Source organism: Labeo rohita, chromosome 18, assembly GCF_022985175.1.
Source record: "Labeo rohita strain BAU-BD-2019 chromosome 18, IGBB_LRoh.1.0, whole genome shotgun sequence".
Classification (NCBI taxonomy): domain Eukaryota; kingdom Metazoa; phylum Chordata; class Actinopteri; order Cypriniformes; family Cyprinidae; genus Labeo; species Labeo rohita.
In genome coordinates this window covers 16,008,142-16,029,147 of record NC_066886.1, presented here as the reverse complement: position 1 = coordinate 16,029,147, position 21,006 = coordinate 16,008,142, and the positions used below count along the sequence as shown (strand labels likewise).

At 35.8% G+C, this 21,006-nt stretch overlaps 1 protein-coding gene and 1 long non-coding RNA gene across 3 annotated transcripts in view; one reads left to right on the top strand and one right to left on the bottom strand.

The window, feature by feature from the left end:
• Positions 1 to 12,307, top strand: part of LOC127180388 (uncharacterized) — a 41,402-nt gene extending 29,095 nt beyond the window's left edge. Inside the window, exons 2-3 of the long non-coding RNA XR_007829635.1 lie at positions 11,999 to 12,124; positions 12,248 to 12,307. This is a non-coding gene — a long non-coding RNA (uncharacterized LOC127180388). The remainder of the gene's footprint in view (positions 1 to 11,998; positions 12,125 to 12,247) is intronic.
• On the bottom strand, positions 8,966 to 20,806 carry gnrhr4 (gonadotropin releasing hormone receptor 4). Of its 2 annotated transcripts, XM_051134374.1 has the most exons (4): positions 20,361 to 20,806; positions 18,326 to 19,007; positions 15,190 to 15,394; positions 8,966 to 12,148 (listed from the first exon to the last, which is right to left on the bottom strand). In XM_051134374.1, the coding sequence occupies exons 2-4, from the start codon at positions 18,872 to 18,874 to the stop codon at positions 11,682 to 11,684; spliced, it is 1,221 nt and encodes a 406-aa protein (XP_050990331.1). In that variant the 5' UTR covers positions 18,875 to 19,007; positions 20,361 to 20,806; the 3' UTR covers positions 8,966 to 11,681. The 2 variants fall into 2 exon arrangements, with proteins under 2 accessions (XP_050990331.1, XP_050990332.1); XM_051134375.1 differs by lacking the exon at positions 20,361 to 20,806 and having other exon boundaries at positions 18,326 to 19,062.
• Between the last annotated feature and the right edge of the window lie 200 nt (positions 20,807 to 21,006).

Genomic DNA, 21,006 nt, shown 5'->3' with positions numbered 1-21,006 from the left:
AAAGTTGTGCAATGAATTTCTACCAAATAAAAACAAAATAACAAGTTACTATTCTATGATACTTCTGATGTTTTCTGAGCACGTACTTTAGGATTTGTTAAAAAAAAAAAAAAAAAAACTCATGTGTCTTGATCAGTCTTTTTCATACAATGGCATTCAATCATTTTCAAGCTCAGAACGTGACAGCAGACCTGCATAAAGACTACATTTTCAAATTACACTTAAGTGAGCGAGAAGGCCTGGAATATAGCACATGAGTCATATGGGCTAATTGTATCATGATTGTCATTCCTTCTAAAGCTTGGAAATTATTGGGCTTTATTGAATTACATGGAAAGAACAAACTGTTCCACAGAAAACAAGCAAGTAACGCACATTTGAAACAATATGTGAGTAAAGATGACAGAATTATCATCTTAGATACATAGATGTTTATCTATATTTAATTTGCACTGAAATTTGTTTGACAAAAGTGTTGTATAAATGTACTTACCACTAATGCAACTGAATTGCCAACAGAACAGGACAGGTCCTATAAGGTAGGCTGCAAAAATAAAAAAATAAGATTTTAGAAACAAAAATGTGAGATATACTATATATTCATTATATATTTATTAATAGCCCTTGACTTCATTTCCGTTCTAGGGCTATTTACTCATTTAAATTGCACATGAAAAAAAAAAAAACGATTCCAGGCTAATACAAATGCTGTATAACATAGCATTTAATATGAACTTAGAGTAATTAAATTAATGACTCTTTTGAGTCGGTTCTATTTAGTAAACAAAGCAATATGTCCTTTGAAGCTGTGGTTTACTTTAAGCGTTAAACCACTACATCACGGGGCTTGGTTTTACAAAACTGGTATTCCATAAAATATATATTTTAATATTAATTGTCTTAATAAAATAAACACACAGCAACTCTCTCACACAACAATGTAGTTCTGGTAGCAAAAAGGTTGCCAAGCAACACAGATGCAGTAGCACGGTAATAACCATGGTAATAATGACCAATGTCTGACTGAAAAAATATAATACGAACAATACACAAACAAATAATTCTAAATAAGTCGGTTCTCTTAATGAATTGTTCAAGCTCAGTAATTGCCTGATCCACAAGATATTACTTTCAATTAATATCTTATTATTAAGACATTATTAAGATATTACTTTCAATTGTCGGTTATGAAATAGTTTCGAGTGCATAGGAAACTGTCCGTGCCATTACTTACTATCATGCATTTAGCCTTTAAAAATCACATCGAACAGAAAGAATGAAACAATCCCAACAATAACAATCACATTTATCAACGCTGAAACACCTAAATGGATAAATACAGATTAATACACTTTAGTAATGCCACTCACCTGCAAAATAATTGGCGACGAACTGATGTCCGGTTTGATGTCTGGATGATTCTTGGAAAGGTCAAATATCTTCGTTATTAAACTCCAATATGTCTTTACATGAATGTGTGTGTCCTCATGTAACTCAAAATGCCAATTTCTACCGTTTTTCTTTTTTTTTCAATCGAATAAAAGAAACGCGCCAACCATTAAAAAGCTTACGTTTGCAAGTTTGTCACGTGAAAGTTTAAAAATCAAAAGCACGCCAAAATCATTTGTAACTCTGATGAGTGCCAGATGACTTTGAATGAAATTTTTATTAATGTTACTGAAAGAAAGTTTCTTCTTAACTTTGAGAGAATCTTGCCTTTATGTTCTGAGATTTGCTTGATTTGATTCAGTGGGCAAGCATACATGCTGATAGATTTTAACTACCAGTATGTACTGATGTGATCCTCCAATGCCTGTGAGGTGTACAAATCCCAATGATCTGTTCTGAAAAGGCCAGCAAAGGCCTGGAAATGATCAAGAGGGCTTTTGAGCTTTACATTACAGAAGCATATTACGAAGTACATTATAGGGAGGGTTGAAGACCTTTTTCAGAAAAAAAAGGATTTATACAAAGCAAGATGTAAGATGAACAAGTTACCACTAGTTTCTTTTTGTATGACCCTCATTTGTAGCTCTTGACAGTAAAAGATAATATCAGAATTTCATCTGCTGAAATTGTGAGATAAAAAAAATAAATAAAATAGCAAGCCTTAGTATAGATTTTGCCTTAAATATTTGACAAGAACAATAAGGTAGCACTAGTTTTGTCTAGTTTTAGAGAGTTAAAAAAAAAAACTTGGCTTGTAGGTTTTCATCATTTCAGTTCTGTTGAGTCATTTTTAGAATGTTATATTCATATTTTCTCAGGTTCTTTTATTTTTTCTCAAGAGCCCTTACAAACACACCCCTGCATCGGTTGGCCTCCTTATCCTTTGAGCCCAAGGTGATGAGAAAAGTGATAGGTAGGATAAATCGGCCACTTGCTCCAAGTATTGAATGTGATGGATGTTGGCCTGACATTTTAATAAAGTTTTTGTGTGTGAGGTGTGGGGGGGTGTATGTGTATGTGTGGTTAAGGTATATTTTTGAAAATCTAAAAATGCTGAAAGTTTCCTGTGAGGGGTAAGTTTAGGTGCATGGTTTGGGGTAGGATGATAGAAAATACAGTTTGTATAAAAACCATTACACCTATGGAATGTCCCCATAAAACATGAACACCCAACATGTGTGTTGCTTTTGAAATATTTAACACTTTAAAATAACATTTTTATATTTTAATAATACATTTAATAATGCTGAATTTTCAGCAGTCATTACTGCAGTCTTCAGTGTCACATGATCCATTAGAAATAATTATATTATGCTGATTTGGTCTTTGAGAAACATTTCTTCTTCTTATTGGTGGTTATTTTTGTTTTTTTTTCCCCGTCCAGAATTCTTTAATGAATAGAAGGTTCGAAAGAACAGCATTATTTAAAACCAAAATAATGTTGAATAAAAATAGATTTTTTTTAATAGTATATAGTTGTGTATTTATATATATTTGTATATATAGGCTACATAAAATATACATTTACATACAAATTATGTATTGCTTACTTTCTGGATCAGAACTCATAGGGCCAGTTTTACTACACAGGGCAAATTAGTGCAAGAGCACAATTCCAAAACAGTGCTGATAGGAGGGGAAATTTCTACAGGTGAATTACTAACAATGCGCAAATTAAAGATCACAGACACAACATCTTATTTACACATTGACCAACGCAATACACCAAAAGCAGCACAAATTAGCATAGTCACAAATAAAGAATAAAGAAATAAAGAAGCCACAGTATGTTGAAAAGAACCAGAGGCTAAAAAATGAAGGTTTGCTAGAAGTTATGATAGACCTGGTATTGCATGACTCCTAGTTGAGGGTTGCAAGTTGTCTTGTATTTCCTGAAGCAAATTAAAAATAACATGGCTTGGCAAACGATATGTTCGGATAATGTGTTCTTGAGGCATTCCATATAAATTAATACATGCTGAAAAAATCCTCTTCCTTCTACCACATGCTCTCTATTCTCTGCGGTGCTCTTTCTAGCAACAATAATTACCATTTCAAGTGCAAAATAGTCGTTAAATAATGACGCAAATGCTAGTAAGTTGACGAGCGCAAATGTCAGTAAAATGCGTTGCGTGATTCATTTGAATACTCTCCTCCCATAAATTTTTCGTCTGAAACGGAAACTATAAATGCATATTCAATAAGGTCAGGGACAAAAATAACTGTCCATGCCTTTTCAGCCCTAATTCTTTAGTACCATTTTAATGGCAAAAGATGGTTTGAGTTGGCGCAAGCTATTAGTAAAACTGGCCCATAAAGGTTCCAGTTGTCTAGTTGACTGGAAGGCAACAAGAAAACAGTCTTGTCAATGACAGGATGAGGCACACTGGCCCACTAAATCCTACACCAGATAGATTTTTTCGATAAGTCACAGAAACTACATCTTATGTTAAGCCTTCCTCCGAGTCAGAGTTCACATTCGGATAAATTACGATCCCCTGGTAATTGAAAGACTTAATAGATGTGACAATCAAGCTATTGATGTCAAGACGGTCTGAATATAAGGGTCCCTCCTGAAATCTACGATCACCTCTATGGTTTTCAAGCCCAGAGCCTTCAAGATGTTGTTGTGTCCGCACCAGCTGTTCACCTTCTGTTTGAGAGCAGATTCTTGCCTTAGTCCAGTTGGTCTTCTGTCACCGGAAATGTGCAGTTATTTATGTAGAAGGAGCAGAGAGGAAAGGACAGCACAGATTCTGTTCTGAAATTCTGTTTTAATTTTTCAGCATATGCTTTCTCGTAAGAGCTCTTTAAGGAGTAACGAGAAAGTCCTTGTGAACTGAAGTACAAATAAAGGTTACTTATGTCCATGCGCATTGCTAAACTTCAGTCGAATGGTTTCTTAAAAAATCAAGTAAGCTGCAATCTGTGCGAACGCTTCCCATAGGACACCTTCAAAGGCTTCACACCAAGACCAACTTAAAAACCATCTGTATCTGGGTCATTCTATAATTAAGAGTATTTGGCATTTGATACTGAGAAGAAAAATGGTTGTTTTTTCCCACAACAACACAAGTATGATCTAACATGTGGCTAATCCAAGATTTCTAAGTCTGCACTATCCATTTTGATAAGGCTTTGTTGATTTTGTTTTCATTTTATAATAGAAAATTAAGTTTTAATTTAACAATTTAAGTTGTTTCAAGGTTTAGAAGTTTGCCCTTTAACATCAACTCTTTAGATGTCGATAGTTTTATGTGCAGAAATGTCTGCCCTGGATGAGAAGTCTTGGAAAGAATCAATAATTCAGTTCATTTAAACTTATTTGTATGGTGCTTTCACAATACAAACAGCTCCAAAGCAGCTTTGCAAAGAAAGGTGCCTTATAATTCCCATTGTACAAGCCAAAGGCGTAGGTGGTACAGGAAATCTCCATTTAAAGTATGAAGGCTAGATGAGGACAAAATCTTAGAAGGGACCTTGGGTTATTGTGTTCTGTGCCCATTTTAAATACAATGTTATATTCATATAGCTGATGCATTTATCCTCACTGACTTACAGTTGAGCAAAAATGGTTTTGATGTGTTGTAAGTTTATCTTGCCCTATTAAATGAAAAGACTGCTCTCTTTGGATCTGATATGAGATGTTGCCATCAAAATTTCTATAAAATTTGGTTGTGCATTGGTTGCACTTTTCCATTTATCTTTTCATGCTGTTTTTTTTCTTTTCAGTAATGAAAATTGATCTGTATCAGCTGTGTCAGTGTTATTAACATCAACAGTAAGGATCAGCACCTACATTGTGTTAAAGCACAGCCGTCAGTCATACTGTCACTGAATAAATCTTCAGGACACACTTACTTATTAATATCACATGAATACAAAAGCCTTGAGCATCCAGTTTTGACTCATCTTGATGTCATAGGAAAACCTTCTGCTAAGTTTTTATTCTGTAGTTTTTCAGGACAAACATATGCTGCTGAAGAAACTAGTGCACTGGTCCTAAAAAAAAATAAAAATAAATAAAAATAATAATAATGTTTTTGTTTTCTTAGCACCCAAAGTATTCTCGTAGCTTCATAAAATTAAGGTTGAACCACTGATGTCACATGGACAATTTTAAAAATGACCTTAATAACTTTCTGGGCCTTAAACGTGTCAGTTGTGTTGCTGAATATGCAGGGTCAGAAAGCTTATGGATTTCATAAAGAGTATCTTAATTTGTGCTCCGAAGAAGAACAAAGGTCTTATGGGTTTGGAACTACAGGGTGATTAATTAATGACAGATTTTTCATTTTTGGGTGATTTAACCCTTTAATGAGGTAGGGGTGTAGAATTATATTCAATCCATTTTTTAAAAATATTAGGTAATCATTTTCACATGGAAAATGATTAAATATGTCATTTTGATTATCAAAGATGAGTTTTAAGGGTTAAAATTACTAGACTACATGACTAGAGGAGGACTTTAAAAGAACCATGAAACTGGCTCAAGAGCCCATTACAGCCAAAAATAAAAAAATATGTTCATGACTAATGCTGCAAAGAAAGCAGCATCTTGAACAACCTTGATGAGAATGTAAAACTGTGAGTGCTTGAACAAGGAAAACAACAAAATGTATGTTTTTTTTGCATTTGTTGCAGGCGTCTTCTCAGCATTTTGGGTTTCACTTAGCATGTCTTATGTACTCCCAGGAACATGGTTATTGCAGTAAAAGTGGGAATTTTTTATTTTATTTTATTTATTTATTTATTTATTTATTTATTTATTTTTGAGTTTTGGGGCTTCACTTAGCTTGTTTTATGTATTCCAAAAGTAAAAAAAAAATGTTTTTGCAGTTGTAGGTTTCATGTATTCTCAGGAACATTGTTAATGCAAAACTATGCAAGATTTGTGATGACCACTGGTAGGAAGCCTATTAGCTGTGTTTACGACCAATCTGCACAAGGGTGACTAAAATATTAATTTTAGGTATGGAAATGAAATATTTTGAGTTTTGATATGGGATAGGGCCATTGCGCTACATTGGGGGCTTTTTAATCCCCCCTTAACCCCCCATGCATGCAGCCCCCACTGTCCTCTTTTTTGCAAACTAAAATATGGTCACCATAGTGTTATGTACTCTCAGGAACATGGTAATTGCAGTAAAAGTGGAAAAAAAAAAAAAAGCTTTTGCAGTTGTAGGTTTCTTCTCAGCATTTTGGGATTCACTTAGCATGTTTTATTTAGTCTCAGGAACATGGTAATTGCATTAAAAGTGAAAAAAGAAATGTTTTTGCAGCTGTAGGATCCTTCTCAGCGTTTTGGTTTCACTTAGCTTGTACTATGTATTCTAAGGAACATGGTAATTGCAGTAGAAGTGACGATATGTTTTTGCAGTTGTAGATTTCTTCTCAGCTTTTGGGGTTTCATGGGACCACATGTCCTCTTTTCCCCGGACATATCCTCTTTTTGGACCTAAAAAATGCGTCCGGCCGGGATTTCTACATCGTTCAAAATGTCCGGGATTCGGCTTTTGCCATCTATAGTCGCCATTCATTATGTGTGCTTTTGTATTAAAACCCTACGGGGGACTGTTTTCTTGGTCTTGTTCCCACTGAATTACCGCCTGCTCACGCAATCATTCTAATACTTAGAGAAGTCCACTTCCAAAACAAAGATTCACATGTAATGTACTCACCCCCTTGTCATCCAAGATGTTCATGTCTTTCTTTCTTCAGTCGTAAAGACTGTTCAGTGGACTCAATGGATTTTTGTTCAATGGACTGATATGGTGCCCCGATTTTGAACTTCCAAAATGCGGTTTAAATGCGGCTTCAAACGATCCCAAATGCAGTTGTAAATGATCCCAAATGTGGTTGTAAACGATCCCAGCTGAGGAAGAAGGGTCTTATCTACTGAAACGATTGGTTATCTTCATTAAAAAAAAACAACAATTTAAATACTTTTTATTTTCAAATGCTCATCTTGCCTTGCTCTCATTGAACTCTGTGTATTCTGGCTCAAGAGGGTATGTCTCAGATCGTATTTTCTCCCTCAACTTCAAAAATCATTTCAAAATCATCCTCGCTGCAGAAGTACCGACCCAGTCTTTGCAAAGTAAACGTGCAAAGAAGATCAAACACCCTTAACAAAAAAGGTAAAACAGCGATATAGGACGATTTTGAAGTTGAGGGAGAACATGAGATGGGAGTTTTTCGACATACCCTAACTGTCATGAACTGGAAAAAAACTGTTCAAGCAGAGTAAGACAAGACAAGCGTTCGACAATAAAAAGTATATAAATTGTATTATTTTTAAGAAAATAACCGATCGTTATGCTAGATAAGACCCTTCTTTCTCGGCTGGGATCGCTTACAACCACATTTGGGATCGTTTGAAGCCGCATTTAAACTGCATTGTGAAAGTTCGGGGCACCATATCAGTCCATTATGGAGAAAAATGCTGAAATGTTTTCCTCAAAAAACATAATATCTTCACGACTGAAGAAGAAAAGACATGAACATCTTGGATGACAAGGGGGTGAGTATATTATATGTGAATCTTTGTGTTGGAAGTGGACTTCTCCTTTAATATAATTTTCGAGCATCAGGGAGCCGCTATCATATACAGAGTATTTAAATCTCTTTTGAATGAGCGGCTATTCAATTTTGCGATCCCAAGCACTCTGTATAATAAAAGGAGCACATCTTACAAGATCGGATATGAGCACATTTTCTGCTGAGCAGCAAATCCTCTAGCATGATTTGTCACTCGTCTCTCCTTACTCTTGTCTTGACCTATGATCAGTTAAGTCTTATTCCTGCAGCTTGCGTTGGATGCAGGGTTGGCAATTGGGTTGATTTTTTTTAAACTGTTGCAAAGGGTTTGTAATGTGGCATAAATTACATTTGACTGAAATGCTTGTATATTGAAACATTTTGTGATGACCACTGGTAGGAAGCCTTTTAGCTGTTTATGACCAATCTGCACAAGGGTGACTAAAATATTCATTTTAGGTATGGAAATAAAATATTTTTAGTTTTGATATGGGATAAGGCCATTGCGCTACTTTGGGGGCTTTCTAACCTCCCTCAACCGCACATGCATGTGGCCCCCACTGTCCTCTTTTTTGCAAACTAAAATATGGTCACCCTAGTTTTATGTACTCTCAGGAACATGGTAATTGCAGTAAAAGTGACAAAATTTATGTTTTTACAGTTTCTTCTCTGCGTTTGGGGTTTCACTTAGCTTGTTTTATGTACTCTCAGGAACATGGTAATTGCAGTAAAAGTTCAAAAAAAATGTTTGCAGTAGGTTTCTTCTCAGTGTTTTGGGGGTTTCACATATATTTTATGTATTCTCAGGAATGTGATAATTGCCATTTATGCGGTTTCTATTTATTACAAGTCAAGTCACAACAGAATGGTTTAGATTATTATAGGACTGTTTACACATTAATAAGTAATATTAAACAAGTAGTTGTTGCTGAATTATAAATGAAAACTACACTTATGGGCTAACTTAAAAAAAAGGCAGATTGTAAATGAAAGCAATATATTTTATTACTTCTCCACATAACCCAGAACAGACAACAAAAGGACACACAATACAATATCATCATATATCATGCACAACAAGAGAAAATAACTGCTTTTCCTTTCTTCTTTTTCTCATAAACACATTGGCGTCATGCATTTAAATAAGTTTTAACACTGTAATCTCTTCATTAGATTAATGTCAACAGTTCATATAAATTCCATATCATATTCACATCATGATGCAGTAATGTTTTTCCCCCATGTAATATCCCTCTCTTCAGCAAATATATATAATGAGAATGAGAAAATCAGGCAAACAATACCTAAATACATTTTAAATCCCGCTGCAAACCCATCAGGCACTGTTGTAGCCTCAGTGCGTACCTAATGTTTCCATCTGAGAACATTAAAGTGCAGCTGTGGCTTACTTAATGGCCAGATACTATACATGCGTATGCAAGAGTATAGATATATATTCCCTTCACCAATGACAGACTGACAGAAAAGACTCACTCCCCTTTCATTTTCCTCTTCGGTACATTTTCTCGCAGGGCTATTACATTTACTGAAGTTGAAAATCTAGGTCATTAAGGCCTAAGTACACCCTGTAGTGACACGGCAAACACAAGAAGCACATCTAGGGGATGTCACGTGTCTCTCTCAGAAATACACTCTCAAACATACAGCAATGATCATGGTTCTTTTGATTATAGGTATGTTTCAAGCACTGTCAGAGCACGTAACGTCACATCAACAGAGATGATAGTATTCACCTGACATTAAAATGAGGAAAGCTTTACAGTTTGTCAGTCTCCAGTTGGACTTCAATACCCTGTGACAAAAGAAGCACCTTCCCTGAGAAGTATGATGTAAACACATTCATGAGCAACTCATGCGTCAGTCAAACATAATTTTAAAGCTAAATAGTTTCTGCGATTGCACACAATGGTATGTGTTGGAGTGCAACGTTATTTTATAAATTTGTTGGCATTTATAATGTAAAGAGTGGTTCTAGCACACATACTGTATATTTATGTATGTTTGAACAGAGGAAAGTACAATGTTGAAGTATTGACAGCATTTCTGAGGAGGCAAGGGAGGCAGTGCCTCCTCAAAATGTTGGATGAGAAAAAAAAATCATAGTACAAAGATAAAACCACGCCAATATTACATAAAACATTAAAATATCATAGAAATCGCTCCTATTTCTATAGAAACATTGTCCAGTGACACCAGCAGGTAAAGATACAGTTTGTTGGGGGCAAATGAATGGAGGAAATTCACGTGACAGGACGCGATGCCTCTATCGTGATATGATTGGATATGACTGGTTATGTTTGGCTGTGATTGGTTCATGCGATAAATCCTGCCTCTTGTATTTGTGCGCGTTCCACGTTTGAATCAGTCTGAATTAACTATTTTATGGCGTTAATAGGAAGAATAATTTTTTAAAAAAGTAAGTACACAACTCACACACTTATTAGATATAACCGTTACGTTGAAATAAGACTTAAATGGCATGAAAACACAGTCTGAGGGAGGTTTAGGTAAGTAATAAGCTTAGCGAATCTCCGTGTCTATGTGACCAATATTTACCTAGCTTTGATGACTGATGATCCAAAAAATAATAATAATAAAAAATAGTTAAAACGGTTAATTATTAAAAATAATAGCTTAAGGTTGGTTCAGAAATAATATATATAGTTTAAATTGTTACTGCCTTGAGTTATTTTTGAATGCGAAATGCTTAAAAACACTAACCTGATGAGATTCATACTTGGCTTTAATAAACAGAATATTAATTACATAGTTAACATAAAATACACATATATAGTGGAGAAAATGTGAGTATTGATAAATGATATTGATAAATATTTTCGCAATTAAAATGCTGTGCATATGTAAAAACGTTCACATTTTAGATACTGTCAATACATCCATATTGTACATTTCAGCTTACATACAAACATACAAACAATGTATGTGTAAACACCATAAATATGGATTCTTATGAGTTCAGTCTTCCCAGCCCAGGCATCTCTTGGGGCTGGTTAATGTGTCTGAATCCATCCAATGAAAAGTGTACACATTAAACGATACTATCTCAAGGGACAGGGTTAAGATTCCTGAAATGGTATAACTGAATGCTTCTAATTAACACCAGAAAATGATTTAAGAAGCAGTGTACACGAATTTGCATTTGTAATATCTCAAAACACCAAATCCACACATCTTATTTGTTTGTAGATGAAACTAATTTCTTCAGCAATTCAAGAGCGATGCCCTTTGTGATAGCAGGTGGAGATGCTGATCTGCTTGGATTTGTATGAGATGTAAAAAAAAACATTTCATGTAAATGACATTTTCAACAAAAGCCACAAGTAGGAAAGGTCTAATTAATCTGCAGAAAAAAACAAATGATTGGCATATTTAGTAAAGAGCAAGTGATTACAAAACTTAATCACCTGTATCAAGAAAATAGATGGGTATTAAATATAACTGAGTAATTGAGGCAGCTCATCAGTGAATGAATCAAAAGATGCGACACACTTGGGTTTAATCTGAATCTGTCTAATGCCGCTGAGGAGAACAGGTAGGAGTGGGGCGTTGTCTCATTGTTCTTGCGAGCAGCTAGACAGCCAGGGCCTGTCTTGTCACGTCCGTATCTCTAATCAAATGACACTTTCAAGGCTAGATTAGTAGGGTTGCCACTACTCCTTGTTTTTACTGTCAGCTGGCTTCTTATCTTCCCCACCCACCGTACTCGGCTCCGGGTCAGCTCCTGGATTCGTCTGGGTCACTCTTTTCATGCGAAATGGGGATGGTGAGCATTTCAATGAGCCCGTCATGATGGAATTATTCTCTGACTCTGTGAGTACGACCGCGTTGCGACAGTAGCGCTTCAGTCCTTTGCGAAAATGGATGGTGAAGAGGCCATACGTGATGGGATCCAGAATTGCATTAAACAGTCCAAAAATAAACAGTATGTGAGTGAGTGAGTGAGAAACCGTCTCTTCTAAATCCTCAGGAAGGAACCAGTACCAGAGACCCAGCAAGTAGTACGGCGTCCAGCAAACTATGAAAGACGTCACTATGACTATGCTCATTTTCAAAGTCCTCATACGGGCCTTCGGGATGTTGCTGTTGGAACGTCGTAAGTGAACTTCCTTTGAAGATACTGTAAAAGCAAGAAGATTTTGTTAATAAATCTAAAGTATTTTGCTTCATTATGATACATAAATGTTCTATCATGACAATGTTAATGTATTTGGTCTAGGCGGAATGCAAATTAGTTACAGGAACTTGCTACTGCCAATATATACGCTGCTACACTACTGTGAGTATTTAAGACATAGCGCTGCTGCACAAATATCATATATAACAACCCATAGCAGCAACTCCATCTATACAGGTGGAGCTGGGGAGGTGGAGGGTTTCACACTGCTCTAGTGAATGCCAACCAGCCATTTAAATGTAAAGCAGCAAGCTCATTGGCTGTGTATGCAACATGAACCTATCAGCTTGTGCCAAGTAGTTGAACTCTGTGAAAATCTTCATTTTGCAGTAATCACCCATCAGCCAGTGTCATCTAGAGTTTAATGACAGAACTTTATTTAACCCATAAATGCAAATTGTGACATAATTTACTAACGCCTCATGTCGTCCCAAACTTGTTTGAATTTCTTTCTACTTTGCAGCTCAAAACCAGACATTCTGTTTCAAATGTATGAGTACATATAACAAAAGTCTGAAATGTTTACCTTGCTGACTTTATTAGTATGGACAAAAATCACTGAGACACTTTTTCAGAATATCTTCTTTTGTGTTCCACAGACGAAAGAACACTCTACAGGCTTGGAACGACATAAGGGTGAGTTAATAATTACAGAATTTTTATTTTGGAGAGAACTATCCGAAAGTATGTTTCAAATACAACTTTGTCCCATGACGAAAACGTACCTGTAAGAACGTTTTCGTGAGATGCAAAATATGTACCAATTAGTAGATATCACTGCAGTTTCCAACAGAAATGTCCACTGAGTGGCACTAAAAGAGTGTTCTTTTTTTTTTCTTCCCAGAACAGATGAACGTACATATGGTACGTTTTATGTGACAGTGGTTTTGTACACTTCACCGCAGTTCTGAATTAAAGTGTACATTGAGTGGCATTGTAACTCTAATGCTCCGTGACATTTTAAAGTAACGTACCAACTTCACTACCACTAAACCTACAAGATAGTATGAACAGAAGTGTATTTGACATAAAAAATGCAATTGCAAGCATGTGTCATGTTTTTCATGGGGTTTTTCATGTTTTTTAAGTAAAAAGAATCAAGACCTGGGAATGTCAAAATTGTTTTCAGTGAACCTGTTGAATTGGTCCACAAATGGTACTGAATGATTCATCTGTGAATTTGAATTTTTGAGCCAAGTGACCCTTTGCAGAGAGTTTGATTGACAGGTGATCTGACCAATCGTAATGCCGAATCTGCCATTTTTGTCCGACAAACAAACCGGACAGGAGAGTAAGTTACCATCGGTCGACTTGAACTTGAAAAACTGTGTGTTGACACTAGATACCTACTGATGTTCATTCATGTTTATTTCATGCTATAACTAGTAAAGAAGAAGAGATGATCGACGATCTGCCACGACACATTAAAGAGCCACAAAACGTTATTTATTGTTTGGAGAAAAAAAAATCTGAAAGCTGAGACTTTGTTTCATTCCAAAGTAACTGTACCATATTGTCAGTTTCCTCTTTGCTCCGTGATGTATCTTTCTCTGCGTGAGAACTTGATGTGTGATGTGAGAGCACATAGCAACAGTAACGAAGGGAGTTGGGTCTTTGCGAAGGGTCAATTGCTGCAGTTAATAATAGGGCTGCACGGTAAAACGCGACAATATCGCAATCGATATTAAGAAAAGCTGCAATATTCATGTGCGCATCTTGTCAGTGAAGCATGGTTCTGTGATCAGTAGTAAATAACTCCAAAAAAATCCAGGAAATAACACGATCGCTGCAGCTGAATAAACAGAAGATTTTCAACATTGCTTTTATTACTTATTTTTATTGCTTAGAATGCATTAGAAATATTTTGCATGCCTTATTCTGTGTAAGAAGTCATATCATCTCACAGAAGGATTTATTTCATTCACTCAACGGAAGTTATGAAGTGAGTTTTAAAGGGGTCATCGGGTACAAAGTTCACTTTTATATGTTGTTTGAACATTAATGTATGTTGGCAGTGTATGTACAATTCTACCCTATAATGCTAAAAAGCCATGCAGTGGTTTTTAATTAATCTGTAAAAATAATATCCCCTTTTTCAAATTGAGCCGTTCTCAGAGGCCACTCCCACGATAGTTGATTGACTTGAGTGTCTTACCTCAGATCAGCTGTAACAGTCAGACCTCCATTGTTTCGATACCGGAGCAGGGATGTAAGTTAGACAAGAATATCTCCGATTAAGCGATTGAGGTGTTCTGTTGCTGGATGTAATAATGAACATAGTGGTCGTCATTTACTCTCGACATCTGAGCCGCTGAAGATGCAGTGGATTACATTTGTTTGTGAAGGGAATGCGCCTCCTAAACTACATAAATGCGTCTATGTTAGCGCAAATCATTCGTGATCCAGCTTCACCTACAGCTGAAGTGAGTGTAAGGGTTTTTTTTATGAATCTCTGCAATCACCTTTCCTAATAACGTGCTAGTTAGCAAGTTTCGTGGCTAAACGCGCAAAATGCAGCTAAAGTAAACAATCTCTCAGAGCGGCACATCACTCCACAGATAGCAGAGAGGGGCGGGGTGAGCAGAGCTCATTTGCATTTAAAGGAACAATACCTCAAAATGGGATGATTTTTACAGAGCTGATTTTGGCAAGGTAAAAAGGGTGTTGTTTTACACAACCATTGAGAATTTTTAACCGAAGTATATTACAGACCTTACATTAAGACCCTAAAGAATCATATCAACTTGTGGAAAATGGAGATTTACTGCTGATTACACAACCGGCTTTAATGACAAAAAGCCCTAGTTAATAACTCACTGATTCAGAGTTATAATTTGACTGAAGTAATATTTTATAACGGTTTTAATTTGTCACTGAAAAATGACATTTCCAAAGCCTATATTTTGAACACACCGATTCATATGGTGATGTAACACTGCCCTGTATGTATGTAACATGAGCTTTTCGAATGTAATTCCACCTACTGTTTCCTTTGGTCATCCTTCGAGAGATCTCCACCAAAATCCTTGTGTAGCAGCAGATCATGATCACCAGAGGTATCAGGAAGAGGCAAATGAAAGTAAACATATTGTAGATGGTCTCCTGCCAGTGTTTGACAAAGCTCCCTCGAGTGGTGCACTGAGTGAAATTGGCTGGCACCGTGATGGTCACATTGTGAAACAGGAACATCTGTTGAAGAATTCAGCAGGTCAGCAGGCAAATTACAATCACAACTACTTTTTAAATACCTTTAACTAGCTTTAAAACGCGTAATAGTTAAATGAAAATTCGCTTTATATTTGTTCACCCTGAGGCCATCAGAGATGGAGATGAGTTTGTTTCTTTATCTGAACAGATTAATAATGACTATAATGACTAATTGTGCCTTTCTGCCCTGAACTCTAAGTGACTGTTAAATGCTAAATGTTATACACATCTACAGCCAACTAATCAAGTGAACACTGTCAGCTGTGCAAATTAGATGTGGCGTATATCCCCTTCAGCGAAAGGCTCAATGTTCCAAGGATCAGTCTTTTGCAGAACATTTCATAAATATTATGATGCCTGACTCCATATTATGATTTCCAAATGACAAATGAAGAGTGGCAGAGCCAGTGGTGACATGAAGCCATCTGTCTGTTTATGCCTCAGAAATGATTCACAAAAACAAATGACAACAAAATATCCGGTATAACCCACCGTGACCTTGTATCTCCTACCATATCTGTCTGAAATGCCCTCATTTAGACATAATCTGCTATGTCATAACAATGTGTTACACTGTGGAGTTCTGGAGCTCATAATATACCCTTTTACCTGGCTGCCCATCATCAGCCTCCTCTAAACTTGGAAGCACACTGATTTTAAACGCTCTACTTCATCAGGAGCAAATAAAGAGGTCCCGGCATTTATTACTTAAACTGCATTGAGTGTTTTAAAATGTGCACGCCTCCTGTGATTGAGAATCAGCCTTTTATTAACACTCATTCCAGTAATTCTTGCTGCTTTCACCTTTATCTTTTCAGATATTGTAACTGAAGGTCGCAGAGCGTTTCTCCAGTATTGAGTTTGAGGGTCATTTGATGCTCAAAACATGTAAAATTTCAAAACATCTGATTGACTTACAAATTGCCCAATTTATCCTTTTGTGTGTGTGATGTTGAGTAATGTGTCTCAGTAAGCCCCAGTCATTATGTTAGATCTGAGGTGAAATTAAAGGGCTAATGAGAGCGTGTACTGTAATTGCCGAACTAATCTAACGTCTATGAATTTTACAACACTTTATAGCTCTGATTCTAATTTTACAGCAGGTCTAGGGAGAATACTGAACCTGAAATAAGTTGCTGATTTAAAACATATGGTTTTCAGTTTGTCTGAAAGACAATCTGGCAAGAGAAAAAAATGTTACAATAATACATTGTCATCATTTAGTCACCCTGATGTCGTTACAAAGCTGTAATGACTTTCTTCTCCTGTGAGACACAAAAGGAGACAGTATGCAGAATGTTCATGCTGCCTTTTTCCATACAGAATTATAAAATCGAATGGTGATCTGACCTGATCAAGTTCCAGAGAAGACAAGAAATACACTACCAGTCAAAAGTTTTTGAACAGAAAGATTATTAATGTTTTTTTAAGTCACCAAGCCTGCATTTATTTGATCCAAAGCACAGCAAAAACAGTGTATAACAGTAATATTTTTAATATTTAGAGTAACTGTTTTCTGTTTAAGTATTTATACTTAAATATATTATATTATAAATATATTTAAAAATGTAATTTATTCATGTGATTTCAAAGCTGAATTTTTTGCATCATTACTCCAGTCACATGATCCTTCAGAAATCATTCTAATATTCAGATTTGCTGCTAAAAAAAAACAATATTATTATTATTATTATTATTATTATTATTGTTGTTGTTGTTGTTGCTGTTGTTATTTTTTCAGGTTTCTTTGATGAATAGAAAGTTCAGAAGAATAGCATTTATCTGAAATAGAAACCTTTTGTAACATAAATATATTTATCGTCACTTTTGATCAATGTAAAGCATCCTTGCTAAATAGAAATATTAATTCTTAATAATTTCTTAATTCTATATGTTCTTTCCCCCCAAAATAAATAGAAATAAATTATACTGAGCACATGTAGGTCTGTAATGCTTTTTATTTTCAATAAATGCAGATCTTTGGATCTTTCTATTCATCAAAAAAATCCTGAAAAAATCTTTCTTGAACAGCAAATCAGCATATTAAAATTATTTCTAAAGGACCATGTGACACTGTAATGATGCTGTAAAATCAGCTTTGATCACAATAATAAATCACATTTTGAAATGTATTCAAATAGAAAGCAGTTATTTTAAATAGTAAAATATTTCATGTATTTTGGATCAAATAAAGGCTTGGTGAGCAGAAGAGACTTCTTTAAAAAACATTAAAAATCTGTTCAAAACTTTTGACTGGTGGTGTGTAAGCAGTACAACAGCAGTCAATGGAAAGATATATAGTACCTTTGTTCGAGGGACACTAAGAATGTTTCCCGTCTCCACGGCTTTCAGGTCTTTTGTGATAATTTTAATATGCACAAATTCAAATTTGGTGCACTGCGATGTATGTGCATTATGGCATCAGTGACATTAAGCATGGTGTGAAATGCCATATTATGTAAATGAGATAAATAAGGTGAGTTTTCAGTAATGATGCATTGCACAGATGCATTGTATGGAAAAGGGCAGTTTGGACATTCTGTTAAATAACTTCCTTTTTATTCCACAGAAGAAAGTAAATCAAACCGGTTTGGAACAAGAGGGGAGTAAATGATTTTCATTTTGCGTGAACCATCTATTTTAAAAACTGTATAGCACACTTGTCAAATGCATTTTCCATTTAAAGTGAACGAATTTGTGGTTTAAAATTAGATTAAATGTGAAAAATATGAATATTTCAAGTCTGAGCTCAAGAAGGCAAGTCGTTAAACCTCCTGTCGTTTTCATTTTGATCTCTCTACTTGATTCAGGGTGTTACACCAGACTCTGGGGGTTCTGGTGACTTCAGGTAATGCGGCATACGGAGATAAGACACAATGAAAAACATGAAAAATCACTCAAGCAGCTTCTCACCTGAGGGACAGAGAGAACAACACTCATCACCCAGGCCACGCTCAGCATTATTTTGTTCTTCTTCTTAGCCTTATTGATGGCCAGAGGGTTGAGAATGGCCGACTGCCTGTCCAGGCTTATGACCACAGTCACGAACGCGCAGGAGTACATAGCCACGAGCTTCAGAAACATTAGCAATCTGCAAGCCAGATCCCCCGCCAACCACTGAACCGTGATGTTCCAAGCCGCATCCACTGGCATCACAATGAAGGTCACCAGCAGGTCAGCAACGGTGAGGTTCATGATTAAAATTCTTACGTGAGATTTGCGCTTGTTGTTGGTGCTGGCAGCCCACAACACAGAGAGGTTGCACACAGCTGACACTGCGCATAGCGTGAAGGTAATTATCACCCTCACTTTTGCTGCCATGGAAAAAGTGGGCAGCTGCAATGCCGCTTCATCTGTGCTATTGTTACACGTGGGCAAGGTGTAGTCACAGCTACCGTTCAAAACATCTGCAGTCAGCTGGTTAAACATGATGTTCTCAGATGTTGGAGAGCTGTCATTCATCACTGAAGAGCGAAAGCGTGTGTTTGCTGCATTCGCTCGGCTACCTGCTGCACAGTGAGGCTCACAGACGATTCATCATGATCCGGGGGAGGAGATTATAATAGTACATGGAAATCTTCTTTATTTGATAGTACTAGAGTGAGGGGAAAAAGTTTTTTTAGACAGTCAATGAGGTCATTAAGTGTTTGTAGAACAGCCTGGTGCATTTCACAAATGTGAGCCTGGACCACAAAACCAGTTATAAGTAGCACGGTTGTATTTGTAGCAATAGCCAACAATTCATTGCAAAATGATTGATTTTTCTTTTATATTTAAATCATTAGGATATAAGTAAAGATCATGTACGATGAAGGTATTTTGTAAATTTACTACTACTATATTAGTAATATGCATTGCTAAGAACTTCATTTAGACAACTTTAAAGGCAATTTTCTCAATATTTTTATTTATTTATTTATTTATTTATTGCACAGATTCCAGATTTTCAAATAGTTGTATCTCAGCCAAAAATTCCAATACTAACAAAACCTTATCAATGGAAAGCTTATTTATCCAGTTTTCATTCATGTGATGTATAAATCTCAGTTTTAAAAAAAATGGACCCTTATGACTGTTTTTTTTTTTTGGTCCAGGGTCACAAAAACAAAAAAAATGTTCGTGGATAAATACAATGTGCAATGTATAATACATGTATAATAACGCAAGTTTGATAGTGATTACTCTTCTTTATTATCTTTACATGCATCTTTAAATTATGATCTTTATAATCCTTAAATGCTAAAACACTACATATCATATAAAAAACGATTTTTCTAAGATGTAAATAATACGGTACATTTGGACATTAAGTTTTTCTACCTAAAAAAAAAAAAAACACTTTTACGTCTTACTTGTGTCTTTATAAACATTTACTAGCCTAGCAATTTCTGTTTCAACAGCATTTTTCTGTGTCTGCTGGCTTTAGAATATCCGTATCTGTAATATCTGTAAATGAACCATACTATTATTATGTGGAAAAGTGTAGTAACCATGTTTTTTTTATTTTTTTTATTTATTTTTTTATTTTTTTTATATATATATCTGTATTGTTTACCCTTTGTATAGCCACAGTTTTACTACAGATACCATGGTTAAACTATGGTTAATATAGCAAAACTATGGTTTTTAGTTTTAGTGAGGGATGCATTAAAACTCCATTAAAACTCACCTACACTCTTAAAAATAAAGGTGTAACAGAAGAACTCTTTTTTTTGTTTAAATGGTTCCATAAAGAAACATCTGAATAACCTCTCTGCTTCACAAAAGGTTCTTCAGATTATAAAAAGGTAAGAAAGAACCATGACTGAATGGTTCTTTGTGGAACAAAAAATGGTTCTTCTGTGGCATCGCTGTGAAGAACCTTTTAAAGCACCTTTATTTTTAAGAGTGTATGCATTTTAATGTCTTTATGCTAATCAAAATATATATATAAAAAAAACAGTCTTACCTGACACACGTCTCACGGAGCTTAGAGCATTAGAGAGAATCCAATGACCTTGAAATAAGTAGTTGTTTGTACATCTCATTGACTTCAAAACCTTCGTTAATTCGTGTCATCCATCATTTCTAAAAATCCGACCTTCAAATTCAAACGTAGTTCTTCTCAAACACTTTTCCAGACAGATGAGTAGTTCGTCATCCAACAAGACACCTGTTCGCAAGGTGACATTCGTCTTTGTGAGAGAAGTTATTCAGTCTGATTTGTAACTAAAAAGGCACCTCTACTTTTTCAAAGAATGTACAGTTGAAATTAACTGAAATCTCAATGAAGTCGGTAGAGAGTAAGTTTCAAAAATACTAATCAGTGCGTATCTTCGACAGCATCCTCAGTGCTTTCAATTCCAGCTGGAGAGTGAAGTGTGAATGTCCGTGGGTGTCTGCTTCACTCTGGCGCATCGCTCGGATCCACGGACTTTCCACCTCTTAATTCCCTCACGCGTCACTTGACAACACCCGCGCTCGCTCCCGCCCCGCGTGGCAGTCTGAACTGTCATCACGTAGGGCAGCTTTGTTGCCGTTATCCATGTTTAAGGAAGATACGTTCGGTAAATTCATCTAAAGTAGAAGGCGAATTGTTGGGGTGGGAGGGGGAG